Source organism: Natrix helvetica (genome assembly GCF_964273705.1).
Source record: "Natrix helvetica genome assembly, chromosome: 1".
Lineage (NCBI taxonomy): Eukaryota > Metazoa > Chordata > Lepidosauria > Squamata > Natricidae > Natrix > Natrix helvetica.
Genome location: NC_138548.1, coordinates 350,781,248 through 350,808,918, shown reverse-complemented (window position 1 = coordinate 350,808,918; position 27,671 = coordinate 350,781,248). Strand labels below are relative to the sequence as shown.

The 27,671-nt window shown below is 44.8% G+C and overlaps 1 protein-coding gene across 4 annotated transcripts in view; it reads left to right on the top strand.

The window, feature by feature from the left end:
* PPT2 (palmitoyl-protein thioesterase 2) overlaps positions 1-27,671 on the top strand; it is a 69,396-nt gene that overhangs the window by 30,617 nt on the left and 11,108 nt on the right. For 3 of the 4 annotated variants that reach the window (XM_081934313.1, XM_081934314.1, XM_081934312.1), the window contains exons 2-6: positions 4,164-4,309; positions 11,300-11,466; positions 15,010-15,163; positions 22,275-22,370; positions 26,409-26,516. In XM_081934313.1, coding sequence (XP_081790439.1) covers positions 11,311-11,466; positions 15,010-15,163; positions 22,275-22,370; positions 26,409-26,516 — 514 coding nt within the window. In that variant the 5' untranslated portion in view covers positions 4,164-4,309; positions 11,300-11,310. The remainder of the gene's footprint in view (positions 1-4,163; positions 4,310-11,299; positions 11,467-15,009; positions 15,164-22,274; positions 22,371-26,408; positions 26,517-27,671) is intronic. The other variant, XM_081934315.1, reaches the window with a different exon arrangement.

The following is a 27,671-nucleotide window of genomic DNA, read 5'->3' as shown; positions in this document are numbered from 1 at the left end:
GACTTGAGATAGTCCTCGACTTACAACAGTTCATTTAGTGTCTGTTCAAAGTTACAACATCATCGTTTTTCACACTCAGGACCATTGCAGCATCCTTACAGTCACATGCTCAAAATTCAGGTGCTTGGCAACTGACTGATATTTATGACCTTCGCAGTGTCGTAAGACCATGCGATCCCCTTTTACGACCTTCTGACAAGCAAAGTCAATGGGGAAACCAGATTCACTTAACCACCGTGCTACTAACTTAACAACTACCGTTATTCACTTAACAATTGTGGCAAGAAACAACGGCGGCATTGTAAGATGGGGCAAAACTCACTTAATAAATGTCTCAATTAGCAACATAAATTTCGGGCCCAACTGTGGTTCTAAGTTGAGGGCTACTAGTGGATTATGGATAGATTTGGTTTGTCTCTCTTAGCAACATAAATTTCAGGCTCATGTCATCGTAAGTCGAGGACTACTAGTGGATTATTGATAGATTTGGTTTGTCACTATTTGAATTAGATTTTCAGTAAGGAAGGATTAAAAGAGATTCTGTCTGAGGCACTGTTGATGTAATTTCCTGGATCTTTTTTCTTCAATGAAAAGTTATATGAATGTACATTTTTGTGTTGGTTTGAGATTAACATAGACTTTGGTAGCCTTTTCTAGAAAGATAGTCCTCGAATTACAACTGTACAATCATTTAGTGACTGTTCAAAGTTACGATGACACATGAAGGCCCCTGGGAGATAAAGTGGTAAAAATTATGGAGTGGGGGTTTCTTTTTTTTTTTTGGCTTACTCCATGGTAATGAAAAGTGAAGCACCTCTTTTTTTAAAATAGTTTTTATTGAACGTTTTAATAGTTTTTATTGAACGTTTTAATCTTTAAAAACAGAAAGAAAAACACAACAAGAAAAAACAAAACACAAAACTTACATAACAATATAAAGTAATTATACAGCCTTCTGTAACAACTTTCAAGTTTTGCCTTTATATTTCTCCATTCTGCATTGCGTTCCCATTGCTTTTACCTTGTCCTATAATATAGCAACAGTAGTACTAACACTTACAATAATATTGATTATTTATATCATCATATATTTACATTCTCTATTTTCTGTTTTGGCTTCTGTTTTCTAGCCACTTATAAATTATATTCCATATTTTATAGAAATCCGATTCTTCTCTTTCAGTTCGATTGTCATTTTGTCCATCTCTGCACATTCGAGTACTTTTCTAATTATTGTTTCGCCTGCGGGTGTATTGATTTTTTTCCAGTTTTGTGCCAAAGCAATCCTAGCTGCAGTGAGTATGTGTAGTATTGTGTATTGAAGTTGTTTATCCATTTTTTGATCTAAAAAAAAAAAAAAAGAGAGAGAAGTGAAGCACCTCTATTTCTTCTCCCTAAGAATCAACATCAAGAACTTCTATCTATAGGGCCACTGTAACTAGATCAGGGGGGTCAAACTGGATTTCTTTGGGGGCCAGATCAGCATTGTTGTTGTCCTCTGTGTGCTGGTTGGGGAGGGAGATGGGACGGATATCTCCTGCAGCACCCTGCCAGCTAAAAGGGGCATGGGGGGGCACATGTGGAACCCCCACGCCCTGTATTGTCTGCCAGAGGCACTGCGGGTCGGTCCTTTGCTATTTCCAGGCTGGCACTGTGGGCCATATTTAAGCGGCCCCTGGGCCTTGAGCTTGACAGCCCTGCTTTAATTCAATTCCTGCACCAAGAAGAGGATTCAGTGTCCTAAAAAGCTCTCTCCAGCTCTATGAATCTCTGTTCAACTCCCCCAAAGCAAACCAAAACTCCAAGGTATTCCTGCCAAAAGGGATTATTATTTTTAGGAGCCTGTCCAAACTCTGCCCTACAGAAAGAGCTGCCTCTGTGTGCTTCCAGCAGTAGCTTAGGAGCAGGAGTACACATGACTATATTTCCCTTGAGTTTGATACCCCTGAACTAATTTAGCTGGCAAAGTCTCTCAGATCCATTTCAGTCTCGATTCCACCTGGGTGGGTGGAAGGACGTTATCTTGCCAGGTTATCTGGGATTTGTCTGTGAGAAGGACGCTATCTTGCCAAGTTATCTGGGATTAATTTTGGCTCATGACTTCTGAGAAAGTGGGTGGAGGGCCCTCTAGGATGACCTTTGCCCCCTGCGAGATGCCTCCGTATGTCATCTGATTCCTCTGGGTAGTTGGAGGGGGAATTTTTTTTTCTGGATTTTGGAAATTGTAGGCAAGGCAGCGGCAATGGCTCCTTCTCTTTCAGAAAGACTTCCTGGATGTGGAGGAGGTAAATAATTATCATCCAGTCTCCAGCTCACCTTTGGTAAAGGTTGTTGGCTCTGTGACTCAATTGTTTGGCATACCCTTAGAAGAAGTGGACTGGCAGGAAGACCCTTTCCAACCAGAGTTGAGATCTAGGTACAGGAGAGTGCTTGACTTACAACCACAATGGAGACCAACATTTCTGTTGCTAAGTGAGACAGTCGTTAAGTGAGTTTTGCTGCATTTTACGACTTTCTCGTCACACTTCTTAAGTGAATCACTGCAGTTGTTAAGCTAGTAATATGGGAATCTTGCTTCCCCATTGTCTTTCCTTGTCAGAAGGTCGCAAAAAGTGAAACGGTCATAAATATGTTGTTAAAAATCTGAATTTTGATCATGTCACCACGACGATGGTCATGAATGTGAAAAACAGTCATAAGTCACTTTTTCCAGTGTTGTTGTAAATTTCAATGGTCACGAAACAAACCGTTGTAAGTCAAGGACTCCCGGAATGGAATTGGAATGGCGTTGGTATGCTCTTAGTTAACCCTTGTTGAGACTTGAATGGAGAAAGTTCTCTCATCTTGGTCCTTTTACAACTCTTGGTGGTTTTCAGTACCACCAGTTTTTACTACGTGTTCTGTGGGCAAGGCTTGGTGGGCGTGATGTGGCTTGGTGGGCATCAGTGACGTGCGGTGAAGTTTATGACTAGTGAGGCTAGTGACGTCATCAGCGTGAGCCGTGGTCCCCTTCATGTTGACTCAGGAAGGAGGGGAAGGGGACCACGTCAGCCTCCCTCCTGCGCATGTCCCATTCCCCGCCTTCCTGAGTCAACATGAAGGGGACCGCGGAGCGTGCTCCGCGGGACCGCGGCTCACGCTCCACGATCCCCTTCATGTTGACTCAGGAGTCAGGAAGGAGGGATTCCCCTCCTTCCTGACTCCTGAGTCAACATGAAGGGGATCGTGGAGCGTGAGCCGCGGTCCCGCGGAGCACGCTCCGTGGTCCCCTTCATGTTGACATCCTGACTTCTGAGTCAACATGAAGGGGACCACGGAGCGCGCTCCGCGGGACCGTGGCTCACGCTCCGCGATCCCCTTCATGTTGACTTAGGAAGGCGGGGAATGGGACGTGCACAGGAGGGAGGCTGAGGCTAGAGGAGCCTCCTGCACACGTGGTCCCATTCCCCTCCTTCCTGACTCCTGAGTCAACATGAAGGGGATCGTGGAGCGCTCCCATTCCCGACCACGTGTGCAGAAGGCTCATCAGCGCCTTTTCCCTTTTTAAAAAAATTTTCATGATGAGCGTGGTGAGGCTCTGCCTCCCCTGCCTCCCCTGACCGCACATCCCTGGTGGGCATGGCAGGGGAAGAATACTGCAAAATCTCCATTCCCTCCTGATCAGCTGGGACTTGGGAAGCAGAGAATAGATTTGCCAATCAGAGGTGGTATTTACCGGTTCTCTGAATTACTCAAAATTTCCGCTACTGGTTCTCCAGAACTGGTCAGAACCTGCTGAATACCACCTCTGAGTGCCACCAACTATAGTATCTTCCAGGCCTGTCTGCATGACTTTGGAATTGGTGGCTCTGTTTTCAGTTGGTTTTTGGACTGACTGGATCAAAGGTTTCTCAGAGAATCTTCTCTTTGGATGCTTCTCTCCACTGAGTCTTTCATGGATCCATATCTGAAGCTTTTGAGGGCAGCTTCAAGAATCTCTTAACTTTGATGTTCTTCTGTGGTAGGGATACCCACTGAGGAAAATACGTAGGCTTGGATGGCTGCTCAGCCTTCTACTGAGCCCACATCATCTGAAATCACAATTTACAAAACTTCTGTAGCCATCGGTGGCTGTTGCTTGCGTTGATCAATGACGACAGGAATTTCTTGTCTCCACCCAATAGGTGTTGCTGTTGCTTCAAAGGAAAGAGGCGGAGCTAGGAGAAGTCCTTCTTAATCCCAACATCCTGGCCAGAGCCATGCCATAGAGCTCAAGGTCTCTCCAAGCACATCAGCCAGACGTGGGAGCTGCCAACAGAGGTGCGAGCAGGTAAGACGCCTAAGGAAGACTTAGGGGTAATCTTGGGTTTTCCTGTTTTAACTCCCGGAAAATGCTGTCTTCACCGCTGGGAGACATCTGATAGATGCCGATCTTTCATGTAACAGCATGTCAGTATTACAGTTGTTAGTGTGGTTAGTGCTTCCAAGAAATTGTAGGCTTGGCCTTCGAAGATTACTCTGTATTCCCATCATGCTCGGCGTGAATTGTTTATATCGGAGTGAGACCTATTGTTGAACACAAGGCCTGCCCGCTTGTTTTAAGCCTAGACTTTGATCCAGAGTTGTGTTTCTTAATTCACTTGAGTGTGTGTATGTGTGTGTGTGTGTGTATGTATATAAGCTATCAGAAGGTCAAAGTCCTGTATTTTAGGTGCTGTTTCTCTACATTTCAGCTTGCCTTTCTTTTAACCAAGGGATAACAGAGAGGACCTCTAAGCAATTGAAATGAATGCTTTGTTTTTGGTATAGTTTTCCAGATTTATCTGCCCTTCAATTTTAATTGTTGTTGTTAGTGGCGAGGTCGTGTCGAGGCCCATGGCGACCCCATGAACAACATTCCTCCAGGGCTTCCTGTCCTCTACCATCCTCTGGAGTCCATTTAAGCTCACGCCGACTGCTTTGGTGACTCCATCCAGCCACCTCATTCTCTGTCATCCCCTTCTTCTTTTGCCCTCAATCGTTTTGCCCTCAAATCAAATAAAAAATACATATGTCTGTGGAGATTCTCCGTCATTCAGGTCATGGTTGTCCCAAAGGTGCTTTTTCAAAAGGCAACTGGCCTTTTGTTTTTCATATCATGGAGTTGGAGAGGAGCTATTTCCCTGCTCATCCACACAGCTCTTCTTTGACCCTCGTTCATTTTATTTGATGAAATGCTCCTTTTTTTTCTGTTAATGAAAAAGAAAATCCCCAAGCTGGCAAATAATACCAAAGCTCATCAAACAGGACAGGAGTGTCCAAGTTGAGGTTAAAAAAAAAAAAGTCAAAATGACATGCGCAACCAAAATTTTGCATTCCCCTTTTTTGTGTGAAGGTAAGACTTTATTCGTGTGATCCCTGGGCATTATCTTGACTTGTATGACAAGCATCCTCTGCGGATATTCTCCTGCCACCATGAGTTTCCTATTTTGGGCAGATTCCCTCATATATATTCATTTGTTTACAAATAGCTTGCTAAGCTAAAATGTAGCCATGTACACAGATTCCCCTTTCTGGCTAAACAGAGATTAGCCGGTGTGCACAAAGCATAGTAAATGTCTATGGAGTTTCTCTGTCATCCAGGTCACGGTTGTTCCAAGGGTGCTTTTTGAAAAGGCAACTGGACTTTCTTTGTTTTTCCTTGAAGACATTTTGCTTCTCATCCAAGAAGCTTCTTCAGAACTTTGAAAAAGCACCTTTGGGGCAAAGCCCATGAGTGATATCATATGTTGCATTCAAGGAGTTATATGTTGGGTTTCTGTCACCATCAAGCAGAGTTGGGAAATCTGCACCAAATCCCAGAAAAAAAAGAAGAATCAGTAGGGGGCAAAAGATTAACTAGTGTTCTGTCTCCCTATTAAACATGGTGCAACTGTTTGGGAAAGCTAGCAATATTTGTTCAAGGAACATTTTCTGATTGGCTTTGATCCACATGGATCCCTGAATCTTGCAAGGCTAAATGCACTTCTTCTTTATCTTCTTTTTTTTTATTTTTTTTTAAATTTTAATTAAACAAAAACACAAAAAAAGAATAATCCTTCATTACATCTTGTAGAAAGCGTGTCGATCGGTTACAGATAATTTTCATGCATTTCTTCCACAGCCATTACTTGTAGTTCATATTAGATTATACACTTAAAATCAAAAATCTTTGTATATCTTACTATCAATGTACCACAATTCTCATTTGACTACAATTATTTGAACGTGCTTTTACCTCAAATCATTCATACTTAAAGATACAACCACATAATGGCATTCATTAGCTATTTCAAAAATCCTCTAATAACATTACACCTTTATGACATATTCTAAGTAAAAGTCAATTAATAACATTTCTAAATCTTTTTCCCCCTTTCCCCCCCCCCAACTCGCTGTTTAGAGTTTGTATCCAAGTTGCTTTTGCCAATACCAAAGCATGTATATATTATTCAACAATATCCATTGACATTTCCTTGTTGTTATTATAATTGGCTAAAAATCATTTACTATTTATATCCCACCTCCTCTTGTCAAACACAAAAAACATTATACCTTTATGACAAGATCTAAATAAAAGTTTGTTAATAAAATTTATAGGTCTTTTTCCCAGATCGCAATTTGCAATTTATATCCAAATTTCTTTTACGAGTTTGCCAGTACATGTATATATCATTAACCTGTATCCATTATCATTTCATTATTGTTATTATAGTTAATTATTTGTTGACGAATAAACATTTAATAACAATCTAAAACAATCTAAGAATTACTAAATTCCTACTTCTTCTTTATCTCTATGTTGAACTAAGGAGGGGGTTGTCCGAGATGCTTCCTCAGAGGGCTCAAACCTCTCTTATCTCATAGTTGCCTTGATGGCTGCTCTTCGTTCCCTCTGTCCTCTACAGCAGGGGTCTCTAACCTTGGCAACTTTAAAGACTTGTGGACTTCAACTCCCAGAAATTCTGGGAGTTGAAGTCCATAAGTCTTAAAGTTGCCAAGGTTGGAGACCCTTGCTGTACAGCTATGCTTAACAGAACTGATTAAGACATCCCCCACCCTTAAAAAATGGTTCTGGAATAGGAGAAAGGTCCCACAGTGTGGCAGGTCCAAATCTCCCTTCATCCTCTTCAATTTGGCGATCATAATCCAATATATTTAGAAGTCACAAAATGAGATAGTCTGAGCTAAAGTTGAGATACTCACTTGGTACATTTTGGCAGGTAGTCTTTGACAGTTTGTATAGTGACCATTCAAAGTTACAATGACACTGAAAAAAAGTGACTTATGACCATTTCTCACACTTGCGGCATCCTCATGGTCACCTGATCAAAATTCAGATGCTTGGCAACTGACTCATGTTTATGACAGTTGCAGTGTTCTGGGGTCGTCATGTGATCTCCTTTTACGACATTCTGACAATCAGTATCAATGGGGGAGCCAGATTCACTTAACAACCATGTTACTAGCTTAACAACTGCAATGATTCCCTCGACAACTGTGGCAAGCAAGGTCGTAAAAGGGGGAAAAGCTCACTTAACAAATGCCTCACTTAGCAACCGAAATGTGGGGCTCAATTGCGATCGTACGTCAAGGTTTACTTGCCTTCTGTCTATTCCTCTCTGCCTAACCCATTTTACAGGGTTGCTGTGAAGATCAGTTCGAAATGTAGTTTTAAGAGCCTTAAAATCCACCCGGAGTTTCTCTAGGGAGGAACTAGATATTGGGAAAAGATAGGCATAGCTTGGTTGAATATTCATCTTATTGAATCTGGATTACTTGACAGAGATTATTACTTGGCATTACCCCAAAAGTCAGCCCACGGAGACTTGCTTCACTAACGCTTATTGAATAAGTGTTACTTGACTGAGTCCACATATTGTGTCGAGACATGTTTCGTCTTGCATTTTCATTAAATAAAGCCACAATGTTGTGCTTGGCCATAAACCATGATTTATGAACTTCGTTGCGTAAACCCAATATTACTGACCCAACCCAATGCCAAACAAGCCTCCATACAACATAGCACAGGGGAGTCAAACTTGATTTCATTGAGGGACGCATCAGGGTTGTGTTTGACCTCGGGGGGTGTGTGGGGGAGGGTGGTTAGTGGGGGCATGGCCAGGGGAAGCGTGACCAGCTCTTCACTCATGTCGAGGGCAACTGTGGTGGCCTGGATGAGGCTGGGTGGATCCTCCTGCCGCCCTCTGCTTGCAAAAATAGAGTCCCGGAGGGCCCATGTGGGCCTCCCAGGCTCCATTTTCACTGGCAGAGGGCTGGAGGAGGCCGTTGTGGCCGAAAACGGAGCCCGGGAGTGCCATTTTTGCTGGCAGAGGGCTGGAGGAGGCCATCTTGGCTAAAAATGGGGCCTGGGAGTGCTGTGTGCGGCCCTCTCAAGCTCAGTTTTCACTGGCCAAGGCTGGCGGGCTGGTCAATCGCTATTTCCTGGGCAGCTCCGTGGGCCAGAACTAAGCAACCCATGGGCGATATCTGTCCCGTGGGCCTTGAGTTTGACACCCCTGGCATAGCATGTGTGAACCTGGTGTATCTAAATAGATCTGCCACATTGTGTACGTACGAAGTTGCAGAAGGCCGATCTAGAGAAATCCTGGCTAGTTAATAAGCTTATGTAGAAGGTCAGTCTTCTGAGTCGGAGCAACCTGTCATCGGCTTCTCCTTTGTGTCTATTTCCAAGAGGGCAGAAATAGTCTGAAAGGTAACACCACAAACAGTGCATATTGTCTGTACTGTTTGCTGTTTGTGGCAAGGAGGCAAATTGCTGGGAGGCAGAGGCAGATTCCCCCGCCTTGTTTTCCTCCCCAAAAGCTAGGTGTCTTATACTTCGGAGCTTCTTATACTCCGAAAAATATGGTAATTAGTGTCTTTTCTCTAAACATCCATTTCTTCATTCTTCGTTCTTTGTTATATTTCAAGCTCTGGATTTTAGTTTCCAAAACTGGAAGAGGCTTACATTGGAATGTGCTGCTTTACAGATTCAAATGAATGGGATGCATTCAGGCCTTTGATTAGAAGGAAATCTGAGTTGGAAAACAGATTTCTTCTGGATGACGCAATCCGTGCTTTTCAGCGCTGATTTGCAAGGGACACACTGCCTGCTTGTGTGAAAGTAGGTCAGTGGGATTCCTGCCCGGTGAGGAATAATAGCGGATCAGGGATTACTTTCACATCCGTCCTGCATTTACGGACACTGAGTAGACTTAGGCAAATCATTTCCGCTTGTATGAATCCTGGTGCCTCTGTCTGAAAGAATAAATGGCACAGTCTGGGTTGAGTTACTGCGAGAGTGATCAGAGGAAACGTTGAAAGTGAAAATTGTTTTCAAGATATACTGTGCATTTTTGCATTCACGGGGGCAACGAGAATTTGTTTTTAGGTTTTATATTTCTGATTTTACATTGATAATGGGTAGACCGTCCCAATTTCTTGTGCCTAATAGGTTGCCAATCCTTCATTCTCTTCTTTCTTTCCCCTTCCCGATCAAAAAGCGAAAATATTATGTGATTTATTTCTTTATTAAATTTATCGGCCAGCCATCTTACCATGGAGTAACTGTACTTATAATAGCAATGGCAATAGCACTTATATACCGCTTCACAGTGCTTTACAGCCCTCGCTAAGTGGTTTACAGAGTCAGCCTATTTGCCCCCAACAATCTGAGTCCTCATTTTACCAACCTTGGAAGGATGGAAGGCTGAGTCAACCTTGAGCCTGGTGAGATTCGAACTGCCAAATTGCAGGCAGCCAGCAGTCAAGCAGAAGTAACCTGCCCTCTAACCATTGCGCCACTGCGGCTCATACAATATTAAAAAGATAAAACTATATAAATGAAATATTACAAAAATGCAAAACAGCCCTAGCTAAACGATGGGAAGGGAGGAAGATGGAGGGGGGGGGGGATCGGTTCGTAAGATATCAACCACCTACAGTGGGATGCTTCCCTATTGGAGCCCCAAGCCAACTGACAGAACCAGGTATTTTAAGCTCTTACGGAAATCTTTAAGATCTTACAGAAGACTTGAAGGTTTTACAGAAGGTCAGGAGGCTTGGATCAAAGAGAATTACAGAATTAATGCTTTGGAATGTACCAACATGAACTTAAGATTGTAAAATATGAAACAGAGTGCCCATGAAAAACAAGATGTCGGTCAGAAGTACCTTTATCTCGACAAGCTTCATACAAAGAGATTGTCAACCATCCCACTGGCGTAGACAGCAAAAGAAACTCCTGGAACATTTTTTTTTTTACCAAGAGTATAACTTTACTGATGATTCCCTATGGGTACAGAACTAGAAAAGCCGGATCTAACTATTTCGCGCGCAAACAGCAAAGGAAAACTTTCCCTTTTCTCCCTGGACCTTCCATTGTCCATTCTCCATCGATCATTTGCACTTGCGTTGTTTTGGGAATGATTTGTCTGCCTTGGATGTTCTCAACCAATGACCTGGGGTGTTGGATCCATTTATTTATTAATCCATTTTATATGCCGCACCCTCTCCACCAAGGGACTCGGGGCGGCGTACAATTTACTACACAACAAATAAATAACAAGGAGGAGATATACAAAAAGCATTATACAGCACATAATAAATAAATAATCAATTAATTAAAAACAGCAAAAAGCAATTAAAAAACAATTAAAACACCCAAAGTCAAACCTAATTTAAAATTTTATCCAGAGGGATTAGAATAGCTATAATTCAGCTATAATTCAGCTATAATTCCATCTCATGCTTCCAGTCTGTACACTTTCATTTCAAATTTCCCTCCTAAACCTCCCTTACATCCAATGCATTCCCTCCTCCCTCCCCACCCGACCCATTACTGTTGTCTGCCGGCCTTGCCTACTGCTCTTATGGGGATGCATTGGAGATCATTTTTCTCTGCAGCCTTTTTAGGAAATAAAATGAGGAGTGTTAAAACCTGAAGCTTTGATTCAAACCGCATCGTCTTGCCCAGAAAAAGCAACAAGATTAAGTGAAAGCGGGGGGGGGGGGGGGGGGAAGCATCCAAGGAACAAGTGAAGGTGAATGGGAAGGGATTTCAACAATTGCCTTTGGAGTAAATAGCAGGTGTGTGTGCGTGTGCGTGTGTGTGCACTCAGATCCCCCATGTTGTGATTGTTCTTGACATGGCCGGAGACTCAATGTTTCCCACTTCTAGGTTGGGCAGTCACTCCGTAATATATTGTTGAGCATAGGAAGCAATTGCCGGCTTAAATGGAGAGTGAGAAATCTCTTAGGGTTGGGCTGGAGGTTAATTTAACCCTTCTCTCTCGTCCAGCTGGTGGGACCATGCCGCACCACCGAGGCTGTCTCCGGTTATTGGCTGCTTTCTGCCTCACCTTCCTCTTCCTCACGTTCACTGCCTCTTACAAGCCTGTCATCGTGGTCCATGGCCTGTTTGACAGCCCTTCTGACTTCCAGCTCCTGCTTAATTTCATCAATGAGGTGAGTGGGGGGGGGCACGTTGATCAGACTGATGGGGGATGATGGGAACTATAGACAATGACCTCATAAATAATTATTTGTATCCTCTCCTCCTCTCCTCTCTTCTCTGTTCTCTTCTCCTCCTCCTCTCCCCTCTTCTCTTCTCTCTTCTCTTCTCCTCCTCTCTTCTCCTCTCCTCTCCTCTCCTTCTTCTTTCCTCCTCCTTTCTTCTCTCCTCCTCCTCTCCCCTCTTCTCTTCTCTCTTCTCTTCTCCTCTCCTTCTTCTTTCCTCCTCCTTTCTTCTCTCCTCCTCTCCCCTCTTCTCTTCTCTGTTCTCTTCTCCTCCTCCTCTCCCCTCTTCTCTCTTCTCTTCTCCTCTCCTCTCCTTCTTCTTTCCTCCTTTCTTCTCTCCTCCTCCTCTCCCCTCTTCTCTTCTCTCTTCTCCTCTCCTCCTCTCTTCTCCTCTCCTCTCCTTCTTCTTTCCTCCTCCTTTCTTCTCTCCTCTCTTCCTCCTCTCGTCTCCTCGTCTCCTCCTCTTCTCTTCCCTCCTCTCCTCCTCCTCCTCCTCTCCTTCTCTTTCACTCCTCCTCTTCCTCCTCCCTTTCCCTCCTCCTTCTGCTCCTTTTCTCCCCTCTGCCCTCCTTTCCCCCTTTTTTTCTCCCCCTCCTCTTTCTCTTTCTTCCGTCCTCCTTCTATCCTTTTCTTCTCCTCTCCTTGGCTAATCTGGGAGGGAGAACATCTGTAGTCACCTTGTCCCGATTAGAATCTGGATTAGGATGTAATTTATTTTTCTGGGCCTCGGGTGACTCATTCTGGGCAGGCTGTAGACAGAATATACGTACTACTTCTGTGTGGTATGATAAACAGGCTGATATTGCACATGGATTGAGCTGGAAAGTCTGGTTTTTCCGGGCTGGGGAAGACGAGGGCTGAAACACTGAAGCTGCCAAATGCTTGTTTTATTGCCATCCAAGTCTCAATTCATGACCCTTCAAAACTAATAATCCCTTAGTAGAGCATAGCCTTTATTGTCATTGTACAAAATAAATACAACGAAATTGGTTTGTTTTGGAAAGTCACCCATTCTTTCATCCAGGCCAAGCAACATGCCACAGAATACAATTTTAAACCTGGTAAACCCAACCCTCCTTTTTCGTTAGCGTCTTGCAACAATTTATGCTTATTCTCAATTTTTTTTGACTCTTGCCACGTGTACCGAGAAATATCCTTTTGCCATTGTTTAAGTTATACCGTCCATCAATCATCGGTATTGATAATGTCTGAAATAGAAATCACATTTTTTGGTGAAACATTCATCTTGATTATGTAAATTCTGCTCAACAAAGATAATTGTAATTTATCCTGTCTAAATATCCCACCCTTTTTTCAAGATTAGTCACCATGCTCCTTCCTCTACTCCTTTTCCTCCTTTGCAACACCCTATAAGCAGTTTAGGTTGAGAATTATAGTGGTACCTCAATAATCAACATTAATTGGTTCCGGGAGATGCAATGAGTACCAAAAACTATGAGTACCAAACAAATTTTTCCCATAAGGAGTAAGGCAGTGAGTCACAAGACAGCTGACCCCAACAAGTTCTAGCTTGTTGAGGTCAGCTGTTCTGTGTTGTTGGACAGTGTTGAGTACCAAACTCAACAGCAAGTACCAAACCAAAAAGTTCACGTCAAAATGTGCTGAGTACCAGATTTGCTGAGTTTCAAAGCAATTGTGTACCAAGGAACCATTGTATGTCTCAGTAGGACTATGAGCCAAGATCTCATTAATCCAACTCTGGCCTTTTGTAATCACTACATCACACTGCCTCAATACATGAAAGAGAAAAAAGGGGGGGGGGAGAAATAACCATCAGGTAATATTCCCCCCCCCCCTATATCAGTGTGTTATCAAATATACGTTCTTCAAATTTCAAGGCAAAACAAGTTTAGGATTGCTGCTTTCTGCACAGAATGACTACAGTGGGTAGCTGTGGTTGTGTTGTGACCAGACTTTGAGCAACCCTTGTTGGTTTGGGGCAAGAATATTTAGGAGAAACTGGATCATCAGATTTTCCCTAATGGAGATAAGGAATAAGTTGGGACCACTGGTGAGATTCATTGTTTTTTACTACCGGTTCTGTGGGCAAGGTGTGGCTTGGTGGGCGTGACTTACAACACAATACAAAACAATAGTAGAGTTGGAAGGGGCCTTGGAGGTCTTCTAGTCCAACCCCCTGCCTAGGCAGGAAACCCTATACCGTTTCAGACAAATAGCTATCCAACATCTTCTTAAAGACTTCCAGTGTTGGGGCATTCACAACTTCTGGAGGCAACTTCTGTTCCACTGATTAATTGTTCTAACTGTCAGGAAGTTTCTCCTCAGTTCTAAGTTGCTTCTCTCCTTGATTAGTTTCCACCCATTGCTTCTTGTTCTACCCTCAGGTGCCTTGGAGAATAGTTTGACTCCCTCTTCTTTGTGGCAACCCCTGAGATATTGGAACAATGCTATCATGTCTCCCCTAGTCCTTCTTTCTCTTAAGCTAAACATACCCAGTTCCTGCAACCGTTCTTCATATGTTTTAGCCTCCAGTCCCCTAATCCTCTTTGTTGCTCTTCTCTGCACTCTTTCTAGAGTCTCCACATCTTTTTTACATCGTGGCGACCAGAACTGAATGCAGTATTCCAAGTGTGGCCTTACCAAGGCATTATAAAGTGGTATTAACACTTCACGTGATACCACTTTATAATGCCTTGGTAAGGCCACACTTGGACTACTGCGTTCAGTTCTGGTCTTGGTGAGCATGGCAGGGGAAGAATACTGCAAAATCCACATTTCCACCCCACTCCAGGGCAAGGATACTGTAAAATCCCCATTCCCTCCCTACCCCACTAACCTGCGTTCCAGCTCCATTCTCCTGTGCAGGGCAACAGAAGAAAACCCAGCCGATCAGCTGGAACTTGGGAGGTTACAAAAAGAATGGGGGTGGAGCCAGCCAGAAGTGGTATTTGACGGTTCTCCGAACTACTCAAAATTTCCGCTACCCGTTTGCCAGAACCAGTCAGAACTGGCTGAATTACCACCTCTGGTTGGGACTAAGTAATAGATGTAGCTTTATGTTTATGATATTTGTATCTAGAAGGAAGAGACAATGATTGGAGTAGTGCAGGGCTTACGTTTCCTCTTTGTACAACTTTTATACTTCCCTCATTCCTCCTCTCTGTTGAAAGCTGTGTGTTATTTACTTTACTGACAGGGAAAAAGGACTATGTAATCTAGTAGTTCATCTGTAAGATTTTTTTTTTTTTAAATTTATGTTTCAGAATTTATGCTTCAATCTTCTTCCTGGAGGTTCAGTTTACTGTAGAGCAGGGGTGTCCAAACTTGGCAACTTTAAGACTTATGGTCTTCAACTCTCCATTCTGGGAGTTGAAGTCCACAAGTCTTAAAGTTGCCAAGTTTGGACACCCCCTGCTGTAGAGCGTCAGCCTAGATTTTTCCCAATGTCCAAAGAATGTGATAAGGGATAGAAAATATCTCGTGCTTTTCGCCCCTGTCAAATTCCTACAGACTCATCCAGGAACCAATGTTTCAGTTGTGGATTTGTTTGACCGAACGGAAAGCTTGAAATCTCTATGGATGCAAGTGGAGGGGTTCCGACAAGCGATTTACCCCATTATGCAGAATGCTGTTGACGGGGTCCACCTTTACTGCTACTCGCAAGGTAATGGGGGCTCTTGGTATGGCCAAAGAAAGGCCTTGCTCCATATTGGAAGGGGCTGACTGAGTCACATACCGTATTTTTCAGACTATAAGACGCACATTAGCTTTAGAGGAAGGGGGGAAAAAAACCTGCCTCTGCCTCCCAGCATCCATCCAATAATCATCTGGCTAGCATTATCACCGCCGTGGCCCATTCACTACAGTCTATTCACCACCGATCGCTGCGATCGGCAGCAAACGAGTGGCGGCAATGGTGGGATTCAAATTTTTTTTACTACTGGTTCTTTGGCCGTGGGTTGGTGGCTATGACATGGCTTGGTGGGCGTGGCAGGAGGATACTGTAAAATCTCCATTCCCTCCCCACTCCAGGGGAAGGTCACTGCAAAATCTCAATTTCCTCCTGATCAGCTGGGACTCAGGAGGCAGAGATTAGATGGGGGCAGGGCAGGGGTGGGTTCCTGCCAGTTTTAACCTCTTCTATAGAAGAAGTTCCACAAATCTACGTGCTGTTTAGAACCGGTTCCAACTCCGTCCCCCTGCCCGTCCACACCACATTTGCCCCCTCGCTGCTCACTGATTGGCTGGCTCACCAATCGCCCCGCCCGCCTCTATCTAAACCTTAAAGTCTTAAAGCTGTCAAGTTTGAACACCCCTGGGATTTTTTTTCTAAAGGGTTAGGGGTGCAAAGGTCTTGTAACTTGACAGCTTTAAGACTTGCACGCTTCAAATGCCAGAGTTCCTGAGCCAACATTTTGGTTGCTAAGCAAGAGCGTTGTTAAGTGAGTTTCACCACATTTTAGAAGTTGGCCACGCCCACCCAGTCACATGACTGCCAAGCCACTCCCAACCAGTCACATGGCCGGCAAGCCACTCCCACAAAGCAGGCCACACCTACAGAAGTGGTTCTAAAATGTTTTGAAACCCACCACTGGGGCAGAGCCAGTCAGAGGTGGTATTTACCGGTTCTCTGAACTATTTAAAGTCTCCACTACCTCTCCAGAACTGGTCAGAATCTGCTGAATATCACCTCTGGGTGGCAGCGATAGTCTCTCTCTCTCTCTGTCTCTCTCTGTCTGTCTCTGTCTGTCTGTCTCTCTGTCGCTATCTCTCTTTCTCCCTCCCTCCCTTCCTCCGCCCCCCTTCCCCATTCCTCCCTCCCTCCTTCTCTCTCAGATGCACACACACACACAGGCAGCCCAAGCAAAAGAGAAACAATTATCTAGCTTACCCCCCACCCATCTAGGCAATCTGCACTCAGTGACAGGGCTGGTCCTAGACCTGAGTAAAGCACCAAGCCTTCACTTCAGCTCTAGTGTGACTGATGCCACTCAAAACAGCCGCCTCACAAGTGATGGAGAACAATCCGAGTGCCTCTCCTGCCATATACCACTTACCTTCTGGAGGTGTTCCCTTTCTGTTGATTGGCCCCTGTGGCCCACCCAAGGCAATTCTGGTCACACAAGGCCTTAGTTCTTGTAGTAGCTTCTGAAAACACTTTTTCATGGCCTCCAAAAACCAGGTGCTTCATTCTCACACGACCATAACTCTAATCCATTCTTGCGTTGCCTTTGAAAACTCCACAAATCATGCAAAAACAGGGGATGCTGTTGAGAATAGCTGTTGTCAGGTGTCGGTGAACACTGATGCATCACTCAAAATGTTGTAGTGTGTCAACTTTGACACCTGGGGCATAGATTTGCCATCACTGGTCTGGAGAGAGAGAGAGAGAGAGGTCTAAGTTTGAGTGGCCCTGTTTAAATGGAACAACATCTTCATTGCCTACACTAAACCATAAATGGAGCTGCCATAAATAATAGTTCCCCTATAGACTTCAATCCAGTGGTGAAATTCATTTAATTTTTACTACCAGTTCTGCAGGCGTGGCTTGGTGGGTGTGGCAGGGGAAGGATACTGTAAAATCTCCATTCCCTCCCCACTCCAGGGGAAGGATATTGCAATATCTCCATTCCCTCCCCACTCACTCCAGGGGAAGGATACTGTAAAATCTCCATTCCCTCCCCACTCCAGGGGAAGGATACTGCAAAATCTCCATTCCCACCCCACTCCAGGGGAAAGATACTGTAAAATCTCCATTCCCTCCCCACTCCAGGGGAAAGATACTGTAAAATCTCCATTCCCTCCCCACTCCAGGGGAAGGATACTGCAAAATCTCCATTCCCACCCCACTCCAGGGGAAAGATACTGTAAAATCTCCATTCCCTCCCCACTCCAGGGGAAAGATACTGTAAAATCTCCATTCCCTCCCCACTCCAGGGGAAGGATACTGCAAAATCTCCATTCCCTCCCCAATCCAGGGGAAGGATACTGCAAAATCTCCATTCCCCCCCACTCCAGGGGAAGGATATTGCAATATCTCCATTCCCACCCCACTCCAGGGGAAGGATACTGCAAAATCTCCATTCCCTCCCCACTCACTCCAGGGGAAAGATACTGCAAAATCTCCATTCCCTCCCCACTCACTCCAGGCGAAGGATACTGCAAAATCTCCATTCCCTCCCCACTCACTCCAGGCGAAGGATACTGCAAAATCTCCATTCCCTCCCCACTCACTCCAGGGGAAGGATACTGCAAAATCTCCATTCCCTCCCCATTCCAGGCGAAGGATACTGCAAAATCTCCATTCCCTCCCCATTCCAGGCGAAGGATACTGCAAAATCTCCATTCCCACCCCACTCTGGGGCCAGTCATAGGTGGCATTTGCCGGTTCTCCGAACTACTCAAAATTTCCGCTAGAAAATTTCCTGTCAGAATCTGCTGGATTTCACCCCTGCTTCAAACGCTTCCTTTATGTTTATGCATTTCACCGTCTCATCTTTTCCATATTTATTTGAGCTGGAGGCCTAAAGCAAAAAGCGATGTTCATAACATCCTTGGCTTGCAACTCAGGGCTTAGCTAAACATGTATTCAAGAAAGAGGTGATTGGACTGTATGGACATCACCCAGTCGTCTTTAAGCCTCCCTTCTTTGACCTGGGAGTTGATGTTTGCACATGTTATAAATCCAACAAACAAACAAACAAACAAACAAACATCTTCAGGCTGTGAGGTTGAGCAAAACAGGCCTAAAGCAATGTTACCTCAGAAACTCTGTGGGAAAATAAAAGGGCTGGTGAGCTTCTCGCTCCGGTTGCTCATCAAAGGCCAATCCGGGGCAAGCATCATTCTGTTAGTTTGCATTTAGGAAGTTTGTTGCATATGTAAATATTTGTAATGTTTGTCATACTCTTTTGTGCCACTTGTCATAATCTCCTCACGGAACTCACAAATGTTTCCAAATCTGAGGAGAAATACAGGTACAAATAGTCCTCCATTTACAACAGTTCATTCAGAGACCGTTCAATGTTACGGCGGCACTGGAAAAAGCAATTTGTGACCGTTTTCACGGTTATGACCTTTGTGGCATCCCCATGATCATGTGATCAAAATTCAGCTGCTTGGGGCAGGCAACTGGTTCGTACTTACGTCCCAAAGGTCACGTGACCCCCTTTTTGCAACCTTCTGAAAAGCAAAGTCAACGGGGAAGCCGGATTCGCTTAACAACCAGGTCACTAAGTGCAGTGATTCACTTAACAAGCGTGGCAGGAAAGGTCGTAAAAGGGGCAAAACTCGCTTCACGAATCTCTCACGTAACAACAAAAATGTTGGGCTCAATTGTGGTTGTAAGTCGAGGACTATCAGTAGTTCTCAGCTTCCAGCTGCAATTGGGATTAGAATTTCCACTGCTAAGCAAATGTGGCATGTGCCATGCCTAATTTCCTGATATTTTTTCCCATAATTGTTAAACAGCTTGTAAGTGAATCACGTAGTCATTAAGCAGATCTGACTTCTCCCGTTGACTTTGCTTGTCTGAAGGCGACTGGGAAGGTCGCAACTGGTGATCGCATGACATTGGGATGCTACGTGCCAGTTGCCAAACCCCCAAATATGGATGAGGCTGCTACGATGGTCGTAAGTGTGAGGACCAGTTGTAAATCACATTTTTTTCAGTGGCATTATAAATTCAAACCGTTGCTAAGCAAGAGGTTGTAATTTGTGGACTACTGTACTTGAAAGGCCCCGCTTCTAATCTTCTACCTATTGTGAAAGGTTGGTGTTTTTTTTTTTAATAGAAGGCCCAAAAAGTCAAGATAGAAGATCATTTTTTAATTTGAATGAAGATTTAAAAATAAATATTGTGATGTGGATGTTATATAGATTTGGATTTTGTTGGGAGAAGAACGGAGCTGTTGCCCCTTTTCCAAAACTTGATTATTTTCTGTTAAGATCTTTAAATTTAGTAGCTGGGGTTGTGCAGTGAGCCACAACATACAGTTGTGGTCCATTGTTTGAAGAGCGCTGGCTCCTGCATGGGTCAATCTGAGCTCTGATTGGTTGCTGTGGATGCGGAGGGGGAGTTTCCCCCTTTCCCCCTGCCTTTTTCTTCTCTGTGCCCTGTATGCTCTCTGATTTACGCCATGATGTAGTGATGTGCCTGTCTTATTTACTGTAAATATAGATGTGAAATGGCATCTACCGTATTTTTCAGAGTATAAGACGCACCTTTCCCCCTCAAAAAAGAGGGTGAAAATCTGGGTGCATCTTATACACTGAATACAGCAATTTTGGCCTACTGAAACCCTGCCCCCTTGGCAAAAATGGACGTGCAGATGGTTTGGGAGGCTTGCAAAGTGCTCCTGAGGGCTTGAGAGGGCAAAAATGAGCAAAAAATGAAGCGATTTTGCCCTCGCCCCCAGGAGCACTCTACAAGTCTCCCAAAGCCTCTGCATGCCCCCCTTTTTTGCAAAAAACGGCCCATTTTTGCCCCTCCCCCAGTCCCCAGGAGCACTCTACAAAACTCCCAAAGCCTCTGCATGCCTCTTTTTTTTTTTTTTGCAAAAAATGGCCCATTTTTTGCTTGTTTTTGCCTCCCCCCCCAGGCCTCCAGGAGCACTGTAAGAGCCTCCCAAAGCTCTGCATGCCCTCCCTTTTTTTTCTGCAAAAACCAAGGCTTGCAGAGGGTTTGGGAGGCCTGCAGAGTGCAAAAACTCTTTTTAAAAATTTACCTCTTCAAAATCATGGTGTGTCTTATACTCCGGTGTGTCTTATAGTCCGAAAAATACAGTATATTAGCAAAATACATCGATGAACACTAATTGTCAGCTAGAAGAAGAAGACATGACAAAAAATTGGTTAATTTCACAAGATATAGACAGACTTGACCATCGTTTCAATTGGCAAAATGTGACCATCCGAAATCAAACCATGTCCAAAAATGCCAGGGAATTTCTAGAAGGCTGGCACTTTGACAGATCAGCCATCAATAGACACATTAACAACGTCTATAGACAATGCAAAAGAGACAATGAACGAGGCCAAAAGAGAACAAAAAGGCTCCAGCATTTCTCCACCAGTAATCCGCAGGCAGATCAGCATAGATTAACTCCAAGGTTAACTTCAGACCAACAATCTAGTAAACAATACCCCAATCGAGAAATTGCCAAAGAGCCATCAGTAAACAGCCCAATCAAAGAATCTCTAAGACTCACCTACACAGACAGGCAAGGATACCAGAATATAAACTGACAGCAAACAGCACTGTGTTTCCCCGAAAATAAGACAGGTTCTTATTTTCTTTTGACCCCCATAATAAGGGCCTGGGATTATTATCGGTGTGTGTGTGTGTTATTATTTTCTGGCAGGCAGGACGGGTGAAAAGCGGGACGCATGTCTTAGCTTTCCAGCTCCGCCACCTTCCTCGCCGTTGTGTCCAGGGAAACACGTTAAAAAAAAACCCTTCTCGCGAGTTCAAACTTCTTCAACTTGCAGGTTTTTTTACAAAGCATTTCCCTGGACACAACGGCGAAGAATGCAATGGAGCTGCCACTGTCCAATAAGATCTGCTTCTCGCGCTGGGGCACAATTTGGGGGGTGGCAGGTAAGGCAGGGGATGGGGAGGATCAGGGTGCGAGACGCGTGTCTTACTGGACACTGGCAGCTCTGTCACGTCTCTCGGCCAGTCTGTGCAGGGAAACATCTTGAACAGTAAAGAAAAACTTCGCACGAATGCCGGAATTAACAACTTCTCGAACTCGCAAGAAGTTTTTTCTTTACCGTGCAAGGTGTTTCCCTGCACAGACCGGCCAAGAGACACAACGGAGCTGTCAGAGTCTGGTAAGATGTGCATCTCGCGCTGGGGTGCAATTTGGAGGGTGACAGGTAGAGCTGGGGATGGGCCAGGCCAGGCCGCGAGACACATGTCTTACTGGACACTGGCAGCTCCGTCGCATCTCTCAGCCAGTCTGTGCAGGGAAACACCTTACACAGTAAAGAAAAAACTTCTCGCAAGTTCGAGAAGTTGTTAATTGCTGCCACTGTCCGGTAAGATGTATGTCTCGCGCTGGGGCGCAATTTGGGGGGTGGCAGGTGGGGTACGAGGCACAGCGGGTGCTCTTTTTGTGGCAGGTGCTCTCTTTGCCACGTTTTTTTTGGGGAAAGGCTAGTTTGGAGGGGGGTATTTTAGCCCATGCCCTGAAAAGTCCGATTGGGCTTAGTATCAGGACATGTCCTATTTTCGGGGAAACACGGTACCAATAGCACTGATGATGTTACCTAGTTAGGGTAATCAGACGTTTGCAAGAAAACAAGCAAGCTCAGAGAGCACCAAGGGCCCCTTAAATGTATTTATTTAACATCAGAGCCATGGTGGTACAGTGGTTAGAATGCAGTATTCCAATAACTTGCAGCCATTGGTGGTTGTTGATAAGTATGTTGTCAACATGTACATCATAATGCCCTATGCAAGAGCTGCGGTGGCACAGAGCTTAGATTGCAATATTGAAGGCTAATTCTGCCAACTGCCTGCAGTTCGATCCTGACCTGCTCAAGGTTGACTCAGCCTTCCATCCCTCCGAGGTGGGTAAAATGAGTACCCAGATTGTTGGGGTTAATAGGCTGACTCTGTAAACCGCTTAGGGCTGTAAAGCACTGTGAAGCGGTATAGAAGTCTAAGCGCTATTGCTACTCATATGAAACTACAAGTCCGTGTCAGCGTCTCTGATGCCATTTGGATACTGGCTGCGCAATTCCCTAACAATTTTCACTCTGTCCTACAGGAGGACTTATTTGTCGTGCTCTGCTCTCCACGATGCCCGACCACAATGTGGACACATTCATCTCTCTCTCCTCCCCGCAAATGGGGCAATATGGGGGTAAGTATTATAATGAAACAAAGATAAGGGACGCTCTGGTGACATTTTTGTGGGACTTTGGGACGTACATCTGGAGGGAAAAAGAAAGAAAAAAGAATTGACTCTCTTCGGTGCAGTAGAATACAAAGTACAGTTAGAAACTCAACATTTTGCTTCACATTTCTGATAGGTACTAATCATTTCTATAACAACAAAGTATAATATTTCATTTTCAGTCCCTTATCCCTTGTTATGGAGTGAAGAGGTGGCCTAGAGGTGGAGTTCTCGTTGTCAGGCCTGCAGCCTTATTTCTTTTGGATCTTTGGACTGCCAAACTTTCTATTATTCTACTATGCAGTTTCTATTATAGGGAAATGGGAGGGGAGATTGTAGGGAGTTAGATGATATGTAGCCATAACGAAATTCTTTCTCGAAAGCCAAGGTAATCCTTTGTCTTTGGACCTGACCGGAAGCGGATGGGTGGAACTGCCAACATGGCAGTGGGAGATTGGACCATGTGATGGACGTGTGGGTGTGGGGGCAAGATCTTGAACTTTCAACTGGGTGGGGAAAACCGGGAAGCTTTCAGATTCAGGTTTTCCCAGATGTGCCAACATGGCTCTCTTAATAGATTGGAACTTTAAGTAATACTTTGCCTCGGACTCTGATTTAATTTTGGATGCTATTTGGAACCCCCGCACTCGTCTCATAATCAGGAGGCATTGAGTTGAATCCTAGGTAAAGGCAGATATTTCTCTCTCTGGGCACACTGAGAATGTATCTGCTGAACAAAGCTCCTCATTGGCAACAGGAAGGGCATCCAGCCAGTAAAACATTTTGCTAGCTCCATTCAGTTGCTCGGACTCCACCCCGCAGGGGATTATGGGGTTGTTAAAAGATGATGGTGATTTTATCCCTTGTCCTGTTCGGCTTACTGTTCATGCCTCACCAATCCAGATGTTTCATTTTTGCACCTCCGTTTATGCATTTGTTTTTGTTATATTTAAACATAGATTTATACAGGTAGTCCTCAACGTACGACCACAGTTAAGCTCGAAATTCATGTTGTGTAGTGAGACATTTGTGAAGTGAGCTTTGCCCCATTTTACGACCTTTTCTAGCCACAGTTGTGAAGTGAATCCGTGCAGTTGTTAAGTTAGTAACATGGTTGTTAAGTGAATCCGGTTTCCCCATTGACTTTGCCTGTTAGAAGGTCGCAAAAGGGGATCACATGACACCCCCCCGGGACACGGCAACCGTCATAAATATGAGTCAGTTGCCAATAATCTGCCAACAATTTTTTAAAAAGTTTTTTTATTTACTTTTCCAAATTTTAAATACAATAATTCAATCTTTCCTTAAGCAGTGTGTCATCTGAGTATAAATGTTCCTGTGGAACATTCTTCCACAAATTATAATACATTAAACAATTAATCATTATAATGTTCTTCCTTTCCTTCATTAACATGTTTTCCAATAAAAATACCATAATAACATTAAACATAATTATTCTCACCATAGTAATACTAACAATTGTCATTTTATTCTCATTTTTATACTAGTATCGTGTTTCCCCAAAAATACGACCTGTTCCGAAACTAAAGCCTTGCTACATTGTTCGCGTGGGCAAAAATATAAGCCCACCCCCGAAAATAAACCCCCTGGACAACCCCCCCTTCCGGCCAAGCAGAGCACCACTCACTGATCTAGCGTTATCCCAAAAGCGCCAAGTCGCAGGAGCCGGGGGTGGGTGGGAGCGCTCACGTTGCTTGCCACCTTCGAGATACCGCTAGGTTGGGGAATGGCGTTCTGCCTGGCAGGAGGGGAGAGTTGCCGGGCGGCTGCTCCCTTGTGAACTGGCTCCCTAAGAGCTGGGCACAGCCTCAGGGCCGAAGCAGCCATGAGGTAACCATGCTCACGAGCAGCCGCCTGGCAAATCCCCTCTCCAGCCGGGCAGAGCGCCATTCACTGACCTGCAGCCGGCCCACCATAGAGAGAGCACTCCTAGACCGGCCGATGCTGGAAGACTCGGCCCTGAGTTTTGGAGTTTGGAAGTTATCCTCGGAGCGGGGCGGCGGTGGGCGGCGGTGCCCTGGGAGATCTGCGCAAGGTCTTGGTGAGGCTGCGGGCGGAACAGGCACTCGCGCAGCTCCCCTCTCCAGCCAGGCAGAGCTCCATGCACTGACCTAGGGGGTATCCCGAATGTGCCAAGCCGCGGGAGCTGGGGGGCGGGCAGAGCGCCACATGGCTTAGCACCTTAGGGATACCCCCTAGGTCAGTGAATGGCGCTCTGCCCGGCTGGAGAGGGGATTTGCTGGGCGGCTGCTCCTGAGCGTGGTTACCTCACGGCTGCTTCGCCCTTGAGGCTGTGCCCGGCTCTTCGGGAGCCAGTTCACAAGGGAGCAGCCGCCCGGCAGCCCCAAAACAATAAGCCCTCCCTGATAATAAGCCCAAGGCCATATTTCGTGGGGCAAAAGAAAATAAGCCCCTGTCGTATTTTCGGGGAAACATGGTATATTTTCTGTTCTTCTTTTAACCTTTTTTTTTAACCTTTCCTTTTATTCCCAATTTCCTTTTTATTGTTTAACCATTGGTAAAACACTTCCCATATCAAGTAATAATCAGTTTGTTCTTTCTCCTTAATTGCTAATGTTAATCTAATCTGCCAATAGTTTTGATCATGTGACCATAGGGATGTTGCAATGGTTGTAAGTGTGGAAAATGGCCATAAATCATTTTTTTTCAGTAACTTTGAATGGCCACTAAATGAACTGTTGTAAGTCAAGGACTGTATTTACCCTTATACATTTATTTATATTTATTTTTGCACTACTAAGATGGAAGTCTCTGGTATTTTTACAGCGCCATCTCCTAGCTTTTACAACTGGAGCCACCTCCAAATAGATGGATTTCAGCTCCCATATTACCCTGTTTCCCCAAAAGTAAGGCCTCCCCGCATAATAATCGGGCTTTTTGAGCACATGCGTTAAAATAAGCCCTCCCCACAAAATAAGACCTCCCCGAAAATATTGCAACACAGCAGCAGCCATGAGGTGACCATGATCGCCGCCTCCTGCACCTCAAAAATAATAAGACCGCCCCGAAAATAAGGCCAAGCGCTTATTTCGGGGGTCAAAAGAAAATAAGACCCTGTCTTCTTTTTAGGGAAACACGGTAGCTGGGGTGCGTACAGCTATTGACTTTGAAAAGGAGCTAAGATTAGAGATGGCTACCCCAGCTAGTTGCCTTCTGTGCTTTAGCCTTTCCAAAGGCATACAGGGCTGTCCTGTCTTGGAACCATCAGATTGGGTTACAAAATGATAGAAAATCCTAAACTTAAAACAGTACAATACAATACAATAGCAGAGTTGGAAGGGACCTTGGAGGTCTTCTAGTCCAACCCCTTGCCTAGGCAGGAAACCCTATACCGTTTCAGACAAATGGCTATCCAACATCTTCTTAAAGACTTCCAGTGTTGGGGCATTCACAACTTCTGGAAGCAACTTCTGTTCCACTGATTAATTGTTCTGTCAGGAAGTTTCTCCTCAGTTCTAAGTTGCTTCTCTCCTTGATTAGTTTCCACCCATTGCTTCTTGTTCTGCCCTCAGATGCCTTGGAGAATAGTTTGACTCCCTCTTCTTTGTGGCAACCCCTGAGATATTGGAAGACTGCTATCATGTCTCCCCTAGTCCTTCTTTCTCTTAAGCTAAACATACCCAGTTCCTGCAACCGTTCTTCATATGTTTTAGTCTCCAGTCCCCTAATCATCTTTGCTGCTCTTCTCTGCACTCTGTTCTAGAGTCTCCACATCTTTTCTACATCGTGGCGACCAAAACTGAATGCATTATTCCAAGTGTGGCCTTACCAAGGCATTATAAAGTGGTATTAACACTTCACGTGATCTTGATTCTATCCCTCTGTTGATGCAGCCTAGAACTGTGTTGGCTTTTTTGGCAGCTGCTGCACACTGCTGGCTCATATTTAAATGGTTGCCCACTAGGACTCCAAGTGGTGGGGAAACTGTTCATTGGCAACTTCTACATTTCTTTTTCAATTCAGATACCAAGTACTTGAAGTGGCTCTTTCCACACTACATGAAGTCCAACCTCTACCGCATCTGCTACACACAGCTGGGTCAAGATGTCTCCATCTGTAACTACTGGAATGGTAAAATTCAGCCTGCTTTGTGACGTCAGCAGTTATTCTGCATTTCATGGGGGGCTTTTAAGAGTTTAAACTGTTTTTACCTACGGACGAAGGCAAATGTGTGTGTCTCAGCATAATGTTGCTGGGTTTGGGTCAAGTTGCCAGGACCAGAGGTTTCGTCTTCCAAGCTTTCAGACTTGTGCTGGATCCCATTGTTCTGATCTAGGCTTCCCCCAAAAGCACGAAGCAGATTCCTAGTCCCGACAAAACCCTTTCTATTGAACGAATGTGAATTCCTCTCATTCACATTCAGCAAAGGCCTGGTAAACAGTCTCTTAAAGGTGAATTTAGGACCACAGACCTTATCTAGCTTGGGAAGCTGCCATGTAAATATTTTCCAAACACAGTGCTGTGCAAGGAAAGACTTGGCACAGAGTCTCTGAGATTCACGGACAGATCTTCACACTCCTGAAGCGAGCGAGTGACCGAACGAACAAATTGTTTCCTGCAAAAGCCCACTCCCCTTTCGCTCCTCTTTTATTTCCTAAGGGAGGGGCCATTCAGCGTCCCCCAGTGGCTTTACTCACAACTAGACCCTGCTTTCTTAGCTGTTCTCTTCTTCTGGCAGCTCTGCGCACGCGCACACTGGGAACAGGCTCCAGCTGTTCCTCTGCCTCACTGCTGTCCAGCTCCGAAGGCAGCTGAGAACTGCCAGATGGCCTCGGCCCCCTTTCTGCCTCCGATGCAGAGCCCTCGTTCGAACCTTCCCCAGCCTCCAGGACTGGACCATGCTCCTCCCCAACCACCTCACTGTCAGCCTCTGCTGCCATCTCCAGCTGCCGCTGGTGGGCCACAACACCCATCCTCAGGAAACTTCTCTCTCTCCAGAATGTTTCCACCTATATTGCTGAATTCATATATTGTGTGAGGCCATGGTTTGTTTTGAATGTGGTTCGCTGAAGTTCCAATAGCTCAGCTAATAATAACACTAAGCGATAACCAAAGAAATTGCATTATGTTTAGTGCAATGGGTGGACTCATCTTTTGGGCCTGGTTCTTGTCTTAATCCAAGTTGGATGCCCAAATGTAATTGGGTTGTGTGGATACAACTCATTAAACCATAAGCTATGATTTTCAAATTATAGTCACTGAACTCACGCTGTAGACTTAGCTAAA